At 35.6% G+C, this 19893-nt stretch overlaps 2 protein-coding genes and 1 long non-coding RNA gene across 6 annotated transcripts in view; 1 reads left to right on the top strand and 2 right to left on the bottom strand.

Moving 5' to 3' along the window:
• The window catches only part of LOC584048 (eyes absent homolog 1), an 88120-nt gene extending 82751 nt beyond the window's left edge, over positions 1-5369 (top strand). For all 4 annotated transcript variants that reach the window (XM_030982767.1, XM_003730033.3, XM_030982769.1 and 1 more), the window contains 3 exons: positions 3569-3683; positions 4102-4324; positions 5211-5369. In XM_030982767.1, coding sequence (XP_030838627.1) covers positions 3569-3683; positions 4102-4324; positions 5211-5291 — 419 coding nt within the window. In that variant the 3' untranslated portion in view covers positions 5292-5369. The remainder of the gene's footprint in view (positions 1-3568; positions 3684-4101; positions 4325-5210) is intronic.
• LOC105439159 lies at positions 21-2934 on the bottom strand. Its single transcript, XR_004063694.1, has 2 exons — positions 2570-2934; positions 21-450 (listed from the first exon to the last, which is right to left on the bottom strand). It is a non-coding gene; the product is annotated as an uncharacterized LOC105439159 (long non-coding RNA).
• Positions 5370-10470: 5101 nt separating the features above from the next.
• Positions 10471-19893, bottom strand: part of LOC592857 (radial spoke head 10 homolog B) — a 72046-nt gene continuing 62623 nt past the window's right edge. Inside the window, exons 15-18 of the mRNA XM_030982770.1 lie at positions 15931-16024; positions 15045-15185; positions 13629-13783; positions 10471-11809 (exon numbers count right to left, since the gene is read on the bottom strand). Coding sequence (XP_030838630.1) covers positions 11597-11809; positions 13629-13783; positions 15045-15185; positions 15931-16024 — 603 coding nt within the window. The 3' untranslated portion in view covers positions 10471-11596. The remainder of the gene's footprint in view (positions 11810-13628; positions 13784-15044; positions 15186-15930; positions 16025-19893) is intronic.

The following is a 19893-nucleotide window of genomic DNA, read 5'->3' on the forward strand; positions in this document are numbered from 1 at the left end:
CACTCTCAGACGCTTTGCAGTTGATGTTTAGTTATTTTATTTTGAAGGCAACAAAACAGCCCCTGTAGAAACACAAGAGTAAAAACAAATGTAGATTAAAAAACATCATAATATTCAAATAACCAATGACATAATTATATACTTCATGATCTGTATCAGCAACAAAGAAGGTGTTCAGTAAATAAGTCCATTATAGACCAGCTTCAAACATTGTATCAACTAAATAATCATCACTATTATTTTCATTTCACAATATAATGCCTTACATCACTTAAGCAAAACCTAAATTACAGTTGAAGTGTAAAAAGTAACAACAGATTCATTCAATACATAATGCAAACAATATCTTTTTTAATACAAATTAAAAACCAATAAGACTCACCGCCCACACTATATAAAAAAAAGGCTTGACTTCAACGTACGCCCTTGTACAATACAGTCTTTGTGGTCCTATGAGGGATAAAACGTAATATATTACAATTAACATACAGCAAAATTCAAAGGTATAAATACATACAATTCAGTTATAATAGACCATTAATCTGTATAAAATCGTAAAACATCGTACCACCTAGGCCTGAGTCATCACGGGTTTTGCCGAACCCGGGTTTGACTTGAAAATTTTGGGTAGGGACCGGGTACCCGAAATTTTCACCACTGCACTGACACTAAAAATCGTGTGCATGCAACAGCGGGAGTTAGACTAAGTTGCTGTTCTAATAATGCGACGTAAAAGACAGTTAGTGCTTTCAAAACAATGAAATAATCCATTGAATTAAATTAAGATGCTTTAAAAAATAAATGGATATCGTTTCAGTGGACGGTAGGTGTTTTTATCGCTCAAAATTGGGGATGCAAGAAAGGAATTACGCTTCGTGCGTGGTACCTAGTGCGTTCAAAAACGGAAGTGGAAATATGACCCACTGAAGACTGAGCTAGTTAAGAAAGCCCCACACACAAGACTAAAATGTTGATCAGACTATTACAATTAAATCGTAAATAATAGGCATTAATTTAATTGTCAAAATATGTCCACAAAATAATGGGTTACGACCCTTGATAATTTGATGAAGGAAAATAATTTAAAGCCCTTGAAATAACATCGAAGTGCTTTCCGTTCGTTCTAAAAATGCGTGTATAAACGGCAAGCTGAAGTTACAAGTCAAGTTTTGTTTACATATATCCCTACACTGCCATCCAAGCTGATCGGAACATTAAGCATTAAACCAATTAAAAAACATCACGTAAGACTTTAAGGGACTCCAATTCCACAAAATTACTGTAAAATAATTATTTGCTTTGACAAATAATACTATAGATATTCATATTATCTTACAGAAATAATGATATTACATGTACATGAGCTACGTACTCGATATCGAGTTCAGCTAGCCATCATTTTGAAATGAGACGTAGTTGTCATGCAGTAGACTGTAGAGGGCGGTAATGCAGCAGAGAGAGGTAAAAAGCGCGGGCCTGAGATCACGTGATATTCACGTGCCTATGACGGGATTTTTTTCCCTCTCTGCGAGCTGCCGCATTCTCTGCATGACAACTACGTCTCATTTCAAAATGATGGCTAACTGAACTCGATATCGAGTACGTAGCTCATGAAATATCATTATTTCTGTAAGATATTATGAATATCTATAGTATTATTTGTCAAAGCAAATTATTATTTTATGGTAATTTTGTTGAATTGGAGTCCCTTAAAGTCTTACGTGATGTTTTTTAATTGGTTTAGCTCGGATGACCGTGTAGGGATGTAAACATGCATATCAAGCTTGACTCGTAACTTCTGCTTGCCGTTAATTTTATACACGCATTTTAAGAACGAACGAAAGGCACTTCGATGTTATTTCAAGAGCTTAAATTTATTTTCCTTCATCAAACTATCAAGGGTAAACCATTATGTTGTGGATATATTTTGACAATTAAATTAATGCCTTTAGTATTGCGATTTAATTGCAATAGTCTGATCAGTCTTGTGTGTGGCACTTTCTTGCTCTGTCTTCAGTGGGTCATAGATCTATTTCCACTTCCGTTTCTGAATGCACTCGATCGGTACCTCGAAGCGTGATTCCTCTCTTGCAGCCTATTTTAGAGCGATAAAAACACCTACCGTCAACTGAAACAATATCCATTTATTTTTAAAGCATATTTATTTGATTATATTGAAATATAAGTTTGTGAATTGCATATTTTTATTTCTATATTTCAAAATATCAGTGTGAAATTTAATTTTGAAAAACCCGAAACCCGAAAACCAAAAACCGGGTATCAGCTCGACGGTCGGGGCCCGGGCGGAGACCCGTTTTGACTTGGGCTTAGTACCACCAATAAAATTAACAAGTGCGAGTTTAGGATTTCACTTTGTGTTCATGCACATACGCCACTCAAATACTATAAAAAGGATCAAATTGCAAGAACCCATTACACACTCAAATTCTGCCAATATCCATAGGAACATCAATAATTGTTCAACAAGCATATAAGTAGGATACATGTATTATATATATAACAATAAATAAATGTAAAATTTATAAGGATAATCGAATGATTAACTCACATGTAACTCAATTGCCCACTATGCACGTGCACCACTTGTGACTTCTCTGCAGTAATGTCTTCTCCAGTAATGTGAAAGCTGTCACCTCCTGCAACTGAACCCAAGCCCAGGTCATTGTCCAGCGTGCACTCAAGCCATTGCAAGAGAGGCCTGAGTGCACACTGAACAATAGCCTGCCTGAACAATAGCCAGGTCCAGCCACAGGAGGCAAAAATCTCACATTACTACAATTTCCCCCCAATTAATGACATTACCGGGTAATACATTAATTTAACAATAAAATCAAAATTGCAAAACACACAAGAAAAATACATTCAATACATTTTCTCTGTTCCCCCCTTATGGAGGCAACAATCTCACATGACTACAAATATATATAGATACATTGTACATGTAGATGGATGGATGGATGGATGGATAGATAGATAGATAGGAGAAGATATTGATCTGCGACGGATTCTGACAACAATTTGAGTAACAATTTTTCTGACAACAAGTGGAGTAACAATTTTTCGACCATAGGGTTTTTCAGGTTATGATACAAAAGTTAGATGACTATATAGATAGATAGATAGATAGATAGATAGATAGATAGATAGATAGATAGGCAGGCAGGCAGACAAACAGAGATAGATAGATAGAAAGATTAAGACAGACAGATAGATACTTGTAGATAGATAGGTAGATAGATGAATATAGTATACGTACATACATGTAGATAGAGAAAAAGATAGATATCTCATAGGTAAAATGTTCATAGATCAATAACATTAATGAAAGGATATTACAATAAAACAAAACATACATCTAGACTAAGCAATACCCATCTTTATTATGCAAATACATGTAAATATACAGTACATATCCTAAAGGTATACAGTAAATAAAACTATTGTAAATTCTTGTAATAAGTTAAATGTTGAGAGTTTGTAAAGTACAACCTCTTCCTAATTATCAAAGACTTGAAGTAATGTGGCTGCTTTGCATTTTATTTTTTAGGACTACTTGGACCTCAGAAGAGAGAACAATGGCTTCAACTACGAGCTGAGATTGAAGCTATGACTGATTCGTGGCTCACCATCGCTCTCAAATCACTCTCAATCATTCACTCCAGGTAAGGAACAACACAGTGCACCACAATCTACAACTAAATATATATACGTTGCATTCAACTCAAAATTAGTGCAACAAGATTGATTAATTTGAAAGAGCATTTAGTATGTCCTTTAGAGAAAGTATTATCTCAAGTTATTATCTTGAGATAATATCTCAATGATTTCCATAAGCTTGACGTCTTTCCTACATTGTAGTTTGCTATGGACAATCAGCCTATTTAGTCCATTTGCTTGTAGTTATTAAGATTAAACACCCTTTATGCATTAATAATGGTAACAAATAAAACTGTTTATTGCATATATATATATATATATATATGTGTGTGTAAAAGAGTCAAATAAAGAGCAGAATACTGCCAATAGATTTGTATTTTTGTCCTTCTCAGTAAGAGTTCTCTTTTTCTATGCCCACCTCAGATCTAACTGCATCAACGTGTTGGTGACCACTACACAGCTTGTCCCTGCAGTTGCCAAGGTTCTGCTCTATGGTCTAGGAGGTGTGTTTAACATTGAGAATGTATACAGCGCAACAAGGGTTGGGAAGGAGAGCTGCTTTGAGCGAATCGTAGCCAGGTTTGGCCGTAAGGTCACGTATGTTGCCATCGGTGATGCAAAGGATGAGGAAACAGCTGCCAAACAGGTAGGAAGAGGACCGAAGACCAATCAAAATTGATTGCTAGTTACTCCTGGGGGGTGTTTCACAAAGATCCTAAGTTGGACTTAACAATTATGAAAAGCCGTTTGCATCATTGAAAATATTTAGTATAAGTTATTTTACTAAGAGGCATAAAATGTTGATTCAAATCATTCATATTTTCTTGTAGCATGCAAGATTTTGTTTTCTTGATGTGGAATTCATGAAAAGTCTAAAATACTTGAAATTTTGCTTTTCATTATATTTTATTTTATGGCTACAAATGGCTCTCCATAACTTTTAAGTCCAACTTAGAGTTAAGTTTGATTTAGAATCTTTTTGAAACAGCCACTTGATTTATTTTTCAGCCCGACTCAATTCCATTTTTCACTTAATTTTTTTGATTAAACATGTAATGAAGAAAAATTTTGGGAGAATCTGATACAATAATGGTGACATCATTCCTAGCATAATTTAATTTACAGAGCCTCTAAAGTACATGGACATTTACATTCTTATTAAGAAAATTTTGTAAAAATTGCCCCAACAGGATTTGTATACCGGTAGTACAAGTAAAATATTGAAACACACCCAAGCTCCTCCTCGCTTTCAAAAATTTAGTGATAATTCAATCGAAAAAGCAAAACAGCCTGCTGTAACCTCTCCTTGACACTAGGTTATTGTTATCTAAAACCAGTATAATTCTTTTTCTAAGATTCTGGAATCTAACAAACAGTAAGTGAATACCTGTAACAAGTTATCTGCAGATAAAGGATTGAGTAGTGCAGATGTAAAATCACACTTTGTACTTTTATGAATCGTATCAAAGTATTTTGAGAGTACTTCAGATGATATATTCTCTGATGTTTGTTTGTTTGTTTGTTTGTTTCAGCTGGACTTTCCATTTTGGCGGGTAACAAGTCATTCAGACCTAGCAGCATTACATCATGCACTTGATCTTGGATACCTCTGAGAACCATCCCTATTGATGCTATCCACCCCTCCCCTACCCCCTTTACACTTGATTTTAACCCCTCCCCCCCCCCCCCCCCCCCCCTCCCCTCCCCTCCCCACACTACCTTTGCACCTTCGTTCTATCTTGCCTCCTCTCAAACCTCATCCTAATTTCACCCCTTGTACCCCGGACAACTCACCTCTTGGAATATGCCATTGGTGCTAAAAATATGTGAGAAAGACTCAGAAACAAACCAAACAACTTGATGAACTTGCCATAGTGATGATGACATTCAGATGTAAATAAAGAGATTCAAGGAAGGACAGGAGAAGAATGACATTAGCCGGCAGCTAACTTAGTTGCATCAGCAAAGTAGACCCATTGTTTGGAGAACAAAGAGAACATGATGAATACTCATCGAGATGAAACTACTGTTTCCATAGTAACCAGTGAACATCTATTCAAATATGTGAATATTGGTCTCTTTGTGAAGGATTATGATGAAGGGTTATGATGAACCATCAGAACTCACTCAGGACTTCAAGTCATCTGTGTGTTTCTCGTTAAGATGGAATTGTTTAGCTTTGTTTTTGTGTAAGTCATTCTACTGTCTCTTGGAATTTCGTATGTAGATTTTTGCTGCTCCTGAGGTTGATTATTCTCTTTTTCATAATTGCAAAATTTTCAGGTGTATATTTAATTTATTGTATTTCCAGAAATGATAATATCTGTGATATTGTTTTTTTTCACCAAGAAATTATTATCATGGATGAAGTGTAATGATTCTAATAGTTTTTCAGAAATATAGAAAATATAGCGGACGTACTGAAACGTCATTATTTCTTCCTAAATAATTTCCAAAGAGTTTCAAAAGCAGAATTGTGAATGCAGTTGAATTAAAGCATGTTTATTGTAAAATTCAAAATGATGTTTTATTGCAAGAATTTTTAAAATCTTTCCCGTAACATGAAGTTAGAATGTTATCTTCCATGAAGATAACATTTTGCTATAGAACGTCCAGCAGTTATTGTACAATATCAGGACAAAACAAATGAAATGTTTTGGAATTGTAAATAGAAAAGTAGTTGTTTTATGAAGACAAGTTACAGGTTACATACAATCAGAAAAGCATATCACAGAACTGAGATATTTTGAGTGTAATGATTTACAAACTTTGTAACATTTTTTCCCTTATTGTGCTGATCATGAAAGTGGCCAATTTGAATGTTATTTATCATGAACTGGTTTTGACTGTAATTAGTCTGTGTGAATTCATTTTTTTGTAAAGTTGAGAACAAAATTATGTTGTGAATGATGTTGATGATGGTTAGATGAATATATTTTGTTTTCAAAGTTTAGTTTTAATATATTTGGCTTGTTGTTGTTGTGGTTATCATGACATACCAAAGAGAAAGAGTATTATGAAAACATAAAAAGGCCTTGTTGATTTCTGTCCATCTATTGTGTTCATAGATTAGTTGGTTAAATTGTTCTCATTAGAAAATAGATACAGAGAATCAATAGTCCCCACTTCCAAACATAATCCTCAAGATGTCAATATTGCATCACTTTTGTAAAGTTGATACAATTCTACATGTATTTTTTGAACATTCATTTATGGGTATCCTGAGTTTTTTGACTGCATGGAATATCATTTGGGAATTTGAATGTAGTATTTTAGATTTTAACAAGCAGATCCAAATCATTTTTATATGAGGTTAGTAAAACCTTACAATTTTTAACCTATATCAAATGATAAATGCGTCTTTTCAGTAAATAATTTTAACCTTGTCTCTTTGATTATTTTTGTTTAATTGTCTCTTTGGTCAGAAAGTAACGTGCATTGTGGTTTTTGATGCACCCCTCAGGCATTCAATCCATTGTATGTTAGGTGTTTGGCATTCATGTTTCATATACATTACTTGCTTATTGTTGAAAATCAATGCCTACTCCTTGTGCATCATGCTCAAAAATGGTCATGTATATTGTTGTTTGGGGACAAGGGTATGTGAAGAGAAATTCTATTGTTTTCTTTCTTATTATTTTGTTGATTGTTTGCAAAGAGAAATGTAAAAGAAGACAATACTTATATGTATAAAGTGTTTACATAGTTCATAAATTGCAGATGATTTCATGTTGTTTGTATGTAGGTATTATTACTACTATTATTATTATTATTATTATTATTATTATTATTATTATTATTATTATTATTATGTGAAGTTTAATATAAATTGAATATTTGTAAAGTAAGAAGAAATTTTGTGAAGACTTTGCCAAAATGTGTAGTGATTTGTATCAAATGTGATCTTAACCAAGCCGTGCTATGTTTCTTGATCTTGTCATGCTATTGCGGACAAATATTGTTGTTTTGTAGCAAGTTCTGTGTTGCTAATCTTTGTTTTAACATATCTAAGTTGCCAAAGGATTTTTAATAACAATACCTGCAGGGTGCATAATTGATTTAGTGTCTATAAAGGCAATACACTGTTAGTCAAGGGCATGGAGGAATGTGACAGAAATCAATTTCAGAGGTTCTTCGTCTCCTCATATAATGTTGAAACTGTTATAGGGCTTTTTGGGGTTGGGGTTATTTTGCTTGGAAAAACTTAACACTATTTCAGATATGAAGCGGTATTGAAACCATGTGGGTTTTTTAAATGATTGTGTAAATGAAAAGCAACTGTATTTTAACAAAGGTCCTACATGTATTCACCGAGCTCTGTTTTATAAGAATCAGTTATGTGAATCATATTACACATATCTGAACACAGGCTTCATCCTAGTCTTCTAAATCCACTTGCTTCAAGAATTCAAATTGGTTTTATTCTCAGATTCATACATGAATCTAACTGTAAATGTATGTTAACTGCAAGCAAGCCAGGTGTAACACATCATCATTGTGGGAGACATGTACACTAAAAATACAAGGCAAAGCATTATATATAAACATTTGTTATTTCTGAATAAAAAAAATATTAGAGATATTTACATTTTCTGCCATCCACTGGCACTTTGACCAACATTGTGTATTGCCTTTACATATATTGTTTGTAAAGCATTAGTTCCATGCAAACAACGCATTGATTCTTTAAAAATTCTTCATTAAAGTATGAACTTTTTTTTCTTATAAAATGACTAAGTGTGCTTCAAGATCTATTTTGGCTTCCTATAAAAGGTTAGAGTATTGTTTTTTTTTGCTGTATGTGAAATATTTTAATGAATATTAGGAGAAAGTTCTATTATAATCCAGACATCCCACAATTGAACATTTTTGGAAAATGATTTGATGTGTGATGAAGATTGATCTCCTGGTGATTTGAAATGATGAATGGAAAGAAAAAAATTATGTGCATGAAAAAGCTCTAATCCAAATTCTTCAGCCAAAATTTTAGTCTCAATCTTAAAGTTGGTTTTGAAATGAAAAGGAATTTTCACCGTTTCACTTTTAGGTTAAATTTGAATTGTTGCCAACTTCTATGTGGTAAGATCTTGCCATTTTTAATGCTCAATGCAATCTCGCTTATTCAAATTCATCATTTAGAATTGGATAAATTCAAGGTGTATCGGCTCAGAAAGTGTGCTTATACAAACTCATTGAAGATCCTATCTTCAACATAATATAGAAATGCCAGAGAGAGAAACAAATCAGAAGATTGATGGTAACTTGCCACAGACTACACAAAGTCTGGAATATGGTTGTAATATATATATGAAATATATATATGGTCATTTGGAATACCAGAAGGATTGGTATATAAATCTTTGTTAACAGTCTGTATAAAGATGGAAACATATTTGTTGTTATTTTTTTCTGTTTCTGTTTTCAGTTATAATGTGTATTGTATTTATGTGTGTTTTTGGTGTTTTTGAAGATTTACTGTTAGCTTTTTGAGGAAAGACTTTTAAAGCAAGTCATTTTCTTTTCTTCATTTTCTTTCTTGAAAAGATTATTAAAAACTGATTGACATGAAGACAAAATGAAGTCTGAATTCTTGTTTAGTTTGTTTCTCATCTCATTGTTTTAGGTGATATTAATGTTGTTACTCGCAAACACTGAAGAACCATCACATGACCCTCCACATCCACCAAGCCAGAAGCAGACAACTACCCCCCAGGACAACTACCCCCCCGGACAATAACCCGCTAGGACAACCATCCTGTAGGACAACTTCCTCCCGGACAACTTCCTCCTGGACAACTACCCCCTAGGACAACCACCCTTCGGGACATATCTACCCCCTAGGGGGGAAGTCGTAGAGGATGGTTGTCCTAGCGGGTTATTGTCCGGGGGGTAGTTGTCCTGGGGGGGTAGTTGTCTGGGGAGTAGTTGTCCAGATCCACATTGACCTGCCATGCTGTCCTCTTCTGCCTTGGATGTACATTTACTTGGTCGATGGTAAGCTGGTTCAGGTCGTATTCACGTTGATGAATGGCCAGAAGATATTGAATCAAGAGTTTCTGATCATCCTCCATCTCATTCTCTGATGACCAACTAAGCAGGGGAGTGTTTCAAAAAGACTAAGACCAACTTTAAATTGGACTCAACTATGGCAGGCTGTTCATGCCACTGTTTGCTCTCACCATTTACTGGCATTTGTCTCTCAAGGGACATACAAATCATGGTCACAAATCTACAGAATTTATATTTTTTGATAATTCATTATTGAAGGAAAAAATATTATTTAAAGATCATAATGGCGACAGAAAACAGTTGGCCATTCATTAGCCCTTCGTTAGACAAAGCTACATGTATGTATATGTTGTGCATTTGCTGTGGCAAAGTTGCAGATGGGTTGGATGTATTTGGATGAAGAGCAGACGAAGAAGAAACTTGCACCCAACATGTTCAAAAAGAGAATGCTCAATGTATACATAGCGTATAGATCAGTACACTGTCACACTCTCAAAATTTTGAACATGTCCAAAATTAAAAGTCGGCCAGGCGTAAACAAAGAGCATAATTAATGTACAGAGATAAAAGGGATAGAAGAAGAGAGGAAGAGAAATACTTTGTAAAACCTCTAACCTTTTGTAATGTTCATGCTGTTGAGCATTCCTCAGATCATTTCTAAAAGTTATTGTTCCCCCATGATGTGGTCGTTTAGTACATGTACATTCATTTATAATAAAGAGACTCAGAAAATTAAATATTTATTTTCAATAATAATTTATTATCCAATTTCAATGCTTTTAGTTTGCTTTAGCTATTACATTCATATACACGTATCTGAAAGTAATTTATTAAACACAAACAGCAATGTGAATAATGTAGAAATATGGTTTTCTAATGAACATAGTGAACATAACACTTCAATCTTTTCATTATGAATAATTGTGTTTTCGTTTCAATCCAAAGATATATTGACAGATTGTAGACAGAATCACAACATATCAACAGAGATATCTTCACTTCCACACTCCACAATACTCTGTACCTTTTAGATTTTATAAACGCAACAAAAAATGTTTGTGATATATAAATCAGTTTGCTCTGTTGATCTTCTGGGTCAAATAATAAATAAGACAATAAAATTAAATGTTAATAAGATCACTTTTGAAAGTACCTTACTAGCTTTGTGGAATGGAATGATCCAAACTTTTGCAAGTCCATAAATGAAAACTTATACTTTGGAACTCACCTTTAAACAATAAAGTTGTGCTAAGATTTGATTAATTAACCTGTTGACTACTAAATTGTTTCATTCCCATAGGCTTCATACAGGATCCACAAGGCTCCAAGAGACAATTGGTTAATTACTTTTATTTTTTTTGGGGGGTCCAAGCAAAATTACTCCCCCCAAAAAAGAAGTTATTTTCGAAAAAGATTTATCAAAGAGAATGATGAAATTGGAAGTATTCATTCTTCAGTCCATTTGTAAAAACAAAGTATGTTTCAATTCAAGGTGCTTTATATTTATGAATTAAGGCAATAATGCTATAAATATACATAATAATACACTTGTACATTATATACAGAAATTTCAATGTACAATATTCACACAAATTGAGATAGACATTACATTTGGTAGGCACTTTATATACATACTTTACTTTAGTGTACCAATCACCAAAATGTTTGAGAAGTTCTGATATAGAGTTAGGAAAATTAGCTGATGAGAATTGGGAATGAACAAACCCAAAATGGCTCCATGTGAAATAAGTCAGAGTAGTGGAATATCATCCTTTATTTTCTTCATACTCCTGAACTGTAGCCTATAGAATGCTAGGTAATGTTTTTTGAGGTACATTTGATACATTCTAGCTACACACAAATCAGTTTTAAGGTGATTGGTACACTGAAATGAATCCATGAAAGACCCTCATTTTCCTTTGGTGGAACTATTTGACTTTGACCTTTCAACTCTCTCTTCACTGAGTGATCCATCAATAGTCTCATTACCAGCCCCTGTTTCTGATGCTGCTGCAGCTAGAGCTAATGCTCTCGTTTCTTCAGCTTGTCTCTCTGCTTCCTGTAGAGCTTGAATTTTCTTTTGCCGCTCTTCACGTTCACGCTCGGCCTGGAGACAAGCAAGCTGAAATGTGAAAAACAAAAAAAATTGTTGATTACCAATCGATCCCCGATACAGCACTAAAGTCCTTTGGCAAGTTCACTGTCAGTTCAACTGGACAGCTGCCATGTCCTTTAGAAAGACATTCATGTACATTTGCCACTCTCTACCCAGGGGCGTGTTTCACAAAGACTAAGATCGACTATAAGTTGGACTTGTGCCACTCGTTTGTCACTATTTGTCTCTCATTTATCATCTTTAGATAATATTTTTCCCACACTCGACCCAGGCGAGGTAAATGGGTACCTGGCAGGAATTAATTCCTCGAAATGATAGAGCGCTGTAATGGCAGCTAGGCTAAAGCCGGGTAATATTTCATGAGCCTTGGAATAGAATTTTTAGAAAGACGGCCCTATAGAGAAATGCCTATGATTATTATTAATTATGATATTTGAATTTCAACTTTCAAAGCAATGAGAATCTATGTGATGATGGGTATCTCAGTAATGAAAAGCCCTTTTCACAAATTACATGTATTTCAACAATTACCTAAATGTTCAAAATGTTAGTTCTTGTTTGTTTGTAACATCATTTCAGACATAGCTCAATAATTTGTTTGAGACCTTAAAGCTAAAGACTAGTTATGGTCATGCAATTGCATTGTGAAAGAAACGTTGTGAAATCGATCAGAAAAGGTTGATCATCTAGCATAGATGTACTGCAAGGTTCTGGAATCATCAAAATGATAAGAAATTTGGCCAAGTCTTCATAAAGTTAGAAGCACTGTACACAGAAAGATGTATATGACACTAATTTACCAAATATATCAATTAGTAGGCGGTTTCCCGTCAAAATTTTTATCATCATGTAATATTCAAAACATATTCTTTCACATGTTTGGTAATAAGAGCTTCCATTTCATTTTTTGAAATTGGGGCGTTTCCAATACTGGTCTTTACCTTTAAAAAAGGTAAAAATGTAAAGACAAATTGACAGGGGAGCATTTCTGCTATAACAAAATGAAGAATATGGAATAACTGACAACATTTCTCTGAATGTTGATAAAAATTATTTCTCTTTTGTGAAAATATTGCCAACAAAGTAGCTTAGTGACACAGATAGAATTCCCACTTGAATTAGAGAACTAAATTCCATGACTTTCCGTGGCCCATTTGTGCATTTTTGCATGACTACATAAGTACCATTTTGGTACGGTTGTAATAATAGTAGTAGTTTGTTTTTATATAGCCCATTTCAGGACCGCAGGCCCTCTCAAAGCAATTTACAGATATATATACATTCTCCACTCCCTGTGGAGCATTCCTGTCAGGCGTCATTTTTACAAACGCACACTTGCTCATCTAACCACATTAACTTTCGCATCCCACCGGGTACCCATTTAACACCTGGGTGGAGAGTGGCAAATGTAGATCAATGTCTTGCCAAAGGACATTAGTGCAGCGGCAGGACTTGAACCATGGACCTTGTGGTCCACAGTCCGTTGACATATCCACTCGACCACGACACCTCTAGCATCCATGCTTCGTACGAATAGCATGCCCACTGTCAGTTCAAACTGGACGGCTGCCACAGCTCCCATCCATAATTAATTTCCATGAAATCCATGACCAGTTCACAATACAGATAGTCAGATACATGTAGAGGGTGCCATTGTCTAATGGATAGTAACTGGACTATATATCACAAGGTACTGGATTCAAATAACCTTGCCATGGTACTAATGTCCTTTGGAAAGACATTAATCTACATTTGCTACTCTCTACCCAGGTGAAGTAAAAGGGTACCCAATAGGAAGAATATGCACATGATATTGAACACTGACCCTCTTCTCGTCTCTGACTATAAGTCTCTTGCTCTCAACGTCCCTCATGTGTTCATGAGCTGGAAAGAGTTTCCGCAGGAAGAAGATGTTGATCTGATGAGTCCAAAAATTAAACCTTCTAGTCTCTTCATCCATCTCTTCCTCCATCTCCTCAACTAAACAGAAAAGAATAGAAATGAATCGTTGAAGAGAAACAAATCAAAATATCACTATAGCCATACAATTTGAATATACACACAGATAGAAGCTATCAAATGCACAGGAGACAAAAAATGGCCTTCTATAACTTTCTGATCATGTTAATTCTGCATTAGAATCTAAAAATTGTTAGCAACCAATGCTGTTTTATTTTAGTTTAATGCCCAACTTACATGTATCTGAAACAGATAAAATGTACACACTGTTATGAAACAACAAAAGATTGATAAGAATGAATTCTTCTGTTTTGTTCTGAAGTATTTGTCATCACTGTAACTCAACTTCACTTGGAGTGTTAGATTTCTATTGATATCCGTCTCCTTTTAAAACCTTCTATTTCAAATGATTTACCTAACTATTAAAGTATACAGATAATCAAACTTATTTATCAACCTTCAACTCATAGATAAGGTCCCTTTCATAGATCTCAGAAAATTTGTTGATGAAATTATCCAGGCTTGTTTTTAAGTGTAAAGACAGACTACTCAATCTCAATTTAAAAAGTGATTTTGACCCATTGAATATGGTTCCAGTAGGCAACACGTTAATGGTAGCTTTCTTTGCCTCTCTGCACAATCACTCATTTGCCACATATGCAAATTTGCACAAAACAACAGGCACCAATTGACAGAAGATTAGCTTTGAGCAACACAATGGCTTTGCAATAGTACCCATTCCCTGTCTTGATCAGCTTACCCTTAATTAACACCTGTATAGATTAATGATACGCTGGAAACCGTTAAATAATCTTGAAGCCTTTGGTATTTCAATCCCACGATAAGGGGGTGCAATAGCTCAGTTGGTAGAGCAGTGGTCTCTTAATCCAGCGGCCCGGGTTCAAAACCAAGGCTATGCGCTAGTAAGGCATTAATCCTCATTACCAGGTCTCTCGAAGAGGTCCTGAAGCCCTCAGTCCTCTGGTTGCTTACTAACAAGCCTTTTATGCTTTCTTAGCAGTCAAGTAAAATAACCACCACTAAATACAACATGGCACAGGGAGATTATTTGTATGGTATATCAGGGAATAATTTTCCTGGTATCGCATCGCAATTTGCTATGCATTTTTGCATGACTGCTATACAAAATATCTTTTGTGTAGCAGTTTTCTTCCATAGAAATGTACAGAATTTCATTTGAAATATTTATCCATCGGCTGAAAATGCTAATCAAAAAATTTGAGGAAAATTATTCCCTGTATATGGAGAGCTGGACTCCTACCTGGTGGTTCTTGTTGCTGTATCTCTTCAGCACCCAAGGATAACACAGATTGTAATAGATGGGTCTGACTATCACTGCTTAGATTCTCTCCTGCTGGTAATGATACTAGAGACACACCCTTTCCTGCTTCAGTACCTCCATCTGTCAATCAAATCAAATCAAATTAAATCAGACTCAAAGTGAAATCATAAAATTCTGTAAAGTTTCTCAAACAATGCCTTAATGTGTTACAGCTACATGTACATGTACATGTAAGTCTGAAATTGATGGTATGATAAATGTAAACTAGTCTACTGAGATCAACCTCAAAAAGATACAAGCAATATACAAGAATACCCGTTGATTGGTTGAGCACGCCATTGCTCTGAGCCGAGCCAACGGTTGATTGGTTGAGCACCTGTGTGCTTCGGCCAATAGGCCTTATCCGTTATTTTTCTAATTATTGATTGAATTATTTGACCGCCGGTCCACCCGTAGAGTATAAAAAACGATTGCTTACAATATATTTTATCACCTGACGAAGTGTTGTAGCAGCACACGAAACGTCGTGATCTTTTGATTCCTTGTTGACAATACATTGCGAGACAAACGAATGTCGATCACTATAGCGATATTATTTTCAATATACAAGACATTTGATTTAACTTTGGGCAGACCCACAGTATATGGATATTTCTGGAAATTGTATCAATTAAAAGCAGCTACCAGTTATTCACGTATGAATTTGATCTCATAGAGATAACTGCTGCAATAATGTATAACTTCACACTTCATTATTAAGGACTTAATAATAATTGAAACATTTGTATTATAATGGAAAACTTGGTAGGATAAATGTTTAAATCAAACTTCTATGGGAAATTCATATTGAGAATATAATTCTCACCAGATTTACAGGTTTTGATATTGACACCCACTGTGCTGCCCTCTGGAGGCTGTTCAGTCAGCATGCTGTCAGTCACTGCAATAGACCCCTGTACCTGAATAAATTCAAACAGAGAATAAAATGAGTAGGGAGTGGAGCGTGTGCTCTATCATGTGCGGAGTAGCTAGCAACTGAATCCAATGACCAGGGTAAATAACTACAATGTAAAGCGCTTAGAAACATAACATTAACCACTACACAAATGTGACTATTGTTATTATTATTATTATGATTTCTTCAATTCTTAGTTCAAACCATTGCCTGTTTCAAAGACAATGAATGATTGATGGGGTTTTTTCAAAAGCAAATAAAGAAATCTCAAGAAATGACTATTGAGAGGATGAAATGAAAGTAGTATATCACATTCTCGATGTTGCTCAAGGTCATGAATCACAAATTTCTTTTGTGCCCTAAAACTAGTAGTGATATATATTTTAGTATATGAAAGACTGTCAATTCTTTTCAAAAGCATTATCTGTTAGAAAATATTTAATATCCCCAAACATGTGAAAATGAGGCATAAAGTGTTTTCATACCTGTGTTACTTTATGTTACTTTACTTTTTAAACAGTAGAATTCAGCTTTAATAATGTAAGGTAATACTGGCCTAAAAAACAAAGTAGTTTACTATATATATAAAGGGAACCACGACTTAGTGGCCCATCAGTCCGCCTGTCTTTCCATCTGGCCTTACTATCAAGTTACATTCATCTAACCGATATCATCAAAATATGAAAAAAATAGAGAGTAATGACATCAGGCCCATTTACACATCCCAAACCGTTAAGAAAAATTGTTGATTTCATACCGATTTTGGGGTGGGTATTGCGCATTTATGCCCAGCATGCGTTAGCAAGTGAGCAAAAATCAGTATCTTACCAAAGTTTGCTTTTCAACTGCAAAAATCTGTGGAACTCCGTCAGGCGTTTATAAAAGAAAACACACTCCAGAGGTAGATTTTTCAGCATATTTGCATAGCAACTACCGGAAACACTGGCATTGTGAAGAAAAAATTGATGATTTTGGTTGATGTGTAAATTCAGCTACTGTTACGAATATGCAAATGAGATGTTGATTGATATGCGAATTCCAAGATGTTGCTTGAGTTGAGAGTAATAAACGGATCAAAGGTAACCAAATCGTCTTGATTTTCTTTATATATTAATGTAAATGATAGTTGTGGAATGGCCAATGTGAGTTGATTGTCCCGACCTAACAGATTGGGGGCTTGTCTCAAGAGCTAGATATAGTAACATATGCTGTTTTGTTACTTTTCCGATCCGAAATGCGTATTGTTTGGAGTTTGCCTTTTGTCCCATTCATGGGTTTTGGTGTGGTTTTCGCACACATTTAATGTCTGTGGAATGTCTGTGACTGTGCTGTAGTCATGGTAGTGTAGCGTCCATAATAGGGTTAAGCCTACACAGTGCATGATAGCTTGAGTCTTGTCTGGGTATTATGCCCCTTAGATATAGTCTCATTGGTATGAAATTCACTGCACATCTGCTGCGGTTGTCTGGTATTCTGGTCCTGGTTTTGCCTGTTCTTGCATGGCAGTCGTTGAAGGAGTTGGTCGGATTGACTTTTAACTTTGCCTCGGCTTCGTTTCTACTTCTAGGTTAATGGTCTAGATTAGTTGTTTGCATGCAATCTAGTTTGCTACACATCTGATGTAGTGTAGGACTGTGGGTACTGGACTTTCTGGAAATTATTCCATATTTCATGTGTGTTTGTGTGATATTAAGACTAGATCTATACGTGTAAGTGTAAGAGTTGATAAAATCTAACAGAAATTGACTTGAGTTGTGGAGGTGGAGTTTCAATATAACCATCTGCTGCATGGCGACATGTATAGCAATTTCACAGAATTGGTGATAGTTTGATGCTTAATTGATCAATTTTGTTTTGCTGAGTCGGTTGGTCAATTTTTGTTGTTTGATCTGTTGTTGGACTAGTACCTGTACTCTGTGTTGATTCACATTCAACATTTTTGTTGGATTTTCTTTCCAGTCGTCAGGACAATTGACCTACTTTGTGAGACTTGTGTAACTTGCATAGACTAGATCTATACAATGGCTGACTTTGATATTGAACAGTTTTTGAGTCAGGAATTGACCATTGGCCGGTTACGTCAGCTACGAAAGGTTGATTTAACAGCTGTAGGAACAAAGCTATCGGTAAATCTAAATGGTCACAAAAGCAAGGCAGAAATAGTTGATGCAATTACAGCCCATGCAGGACTGAGCGCTGCGACGGCCGCGGCCCGAGTGGAGGCGCCTACACTTAATGATAATGATGGTACTAATAACCAAGAAAAAGCTACCAGTGATGAGGTTGACCTTGATTTAGCTAAAATTGAGCTAGAGGAGAGAAGAGATAGAATAAAGGCTGCTGAGCATGAGAGAGAAATGGAACGAAATAGATTGGAATTTGAGAGAGAAATGGAACGAAAGAGGTTGGAATTTGAAATGATGCGTCATCATGAAATGACTTCTCATGGTAGTCTGGTGAGAGAGACAGGAGGTCAATGGAAGCTGGGTTCTCTGCTAGGGTTAAGCTTGTTCCTAGATATGATGAACATGAGTTAGATTCATTCTTTCTTATGTTTGAGAGGGTTGCCAAGAGAATGGAGTGGCCGGAAAATGAAGGGGCATTGCTCATCCAACAAGTGATTTCTGGTAAAGCTCAGTCGGTTGTTTCTGCACTGAGTTATGAGCAGGCATTTGATTATTGGACAATGAAGGATGCTATTCTTCATTCATTTGAGTTGATTCCAGAAGCCTACCGTCAGAGGTTTCGCAATCTCAGGAGAGAAACTGGAGAGACCTGTGTAGAATTTGCTCATAGAAAAGAGGTTGCCTTCGATCAGTGGATCAGATCTTTGAAAATAGATGCAACATATGATTCCCTTCGAGAGATTATGCTCATTGATGAGCTTAAAAGATGTCTGTCTCAAGAGGTTAGGACATATGTCAATGATAATGTAGTTGCTGATGTGCGAAAGGCTGCCATGTTGGCAGATGGGTATGAATTGACACATAAAGGGAGTAGGTCACCACTTACTAGGCGTTGGAACCCTACCCAGGCTACTAGTAGTTCTAGTTGGAATGGCGACAAATCTAGGTCACCTACTGCTAAGAGGAAGTCCAGTAATACAGGTACTAATCAGGATAGCGGTGAAGGCAGACTTTTCTGTGCATACTGTAAGAAAGAGGGCCACCTTAAGACTCAATGTACAAGACTTAAAGGAAAAAAACTTGAACAAGAAATTACTCAGCCTAGTGGCTTTGTGCGCACTGCGGCGGTTGACATGCAAAAACATGTAATGAATGATCACAATGAAACACAAAGAAGTGATCAAGTAAGAGATGGTGGACATGATGAGGAGATTGATGAAGGATTTCTAGATTTTTTAAGGAGTTGCCTATCACGATTTTAAGGGATACTGCATGGTTCTATGAAGACGTTGCTTATTGCTGATATGTCGTCCTTGGACACACAGAATTTCACAGGCAAGAAAGTTTTGATTCAAGATGTGAATGATGGTTTCAAACCGGTTCAATTATATAACATTGAGCTTAGCAGTGGATTAGTTTCTGGACCAGTGACTGTTGGCTTGATTGCGGAAAGTACCGGGGAATCAGCTTACTTAGCCATGCAGGAAAGATATTTGCATCAATCCTTCAACGAAGAATCTTGAAGAAGACAGAGGAAATTTTATCAGAGTCCCAGGCAGGTTTCAGACCAGGGAGATCAACCATAGACCAACTGTTTACTCTAAGACAAATTGCAGAAAAGCACCTTGAAAAGAACAGAAGTCTGTTTTGCTGTTATATAGACTTCGAGAAGGCATTCGATTCAATATGGCAGGAAGGACTTTGGAAAGCTATGAGATTCTTTGGCTACTCCAATAAGACAATCTGT

The sequence above is a fragment of the Strongylocentrotus purpuratus genome, unplaced genomic scaffold (genome assembly GCF_000002235.5).
Source record: "Strongylocentrotus purpuratus isolate Spur 01 unplaced genomic scaffold, Spur_5.0 spur5_scaffold_13, whole genome shotgun sequence".
Lineage (NCBI taxonomy): Eukaryota > Metazoa > Echinodermata > Echinoidea > Camarodonta > Strongylocentrotidae > Strongylocentrotus > Strongylocentrotus purpuratus.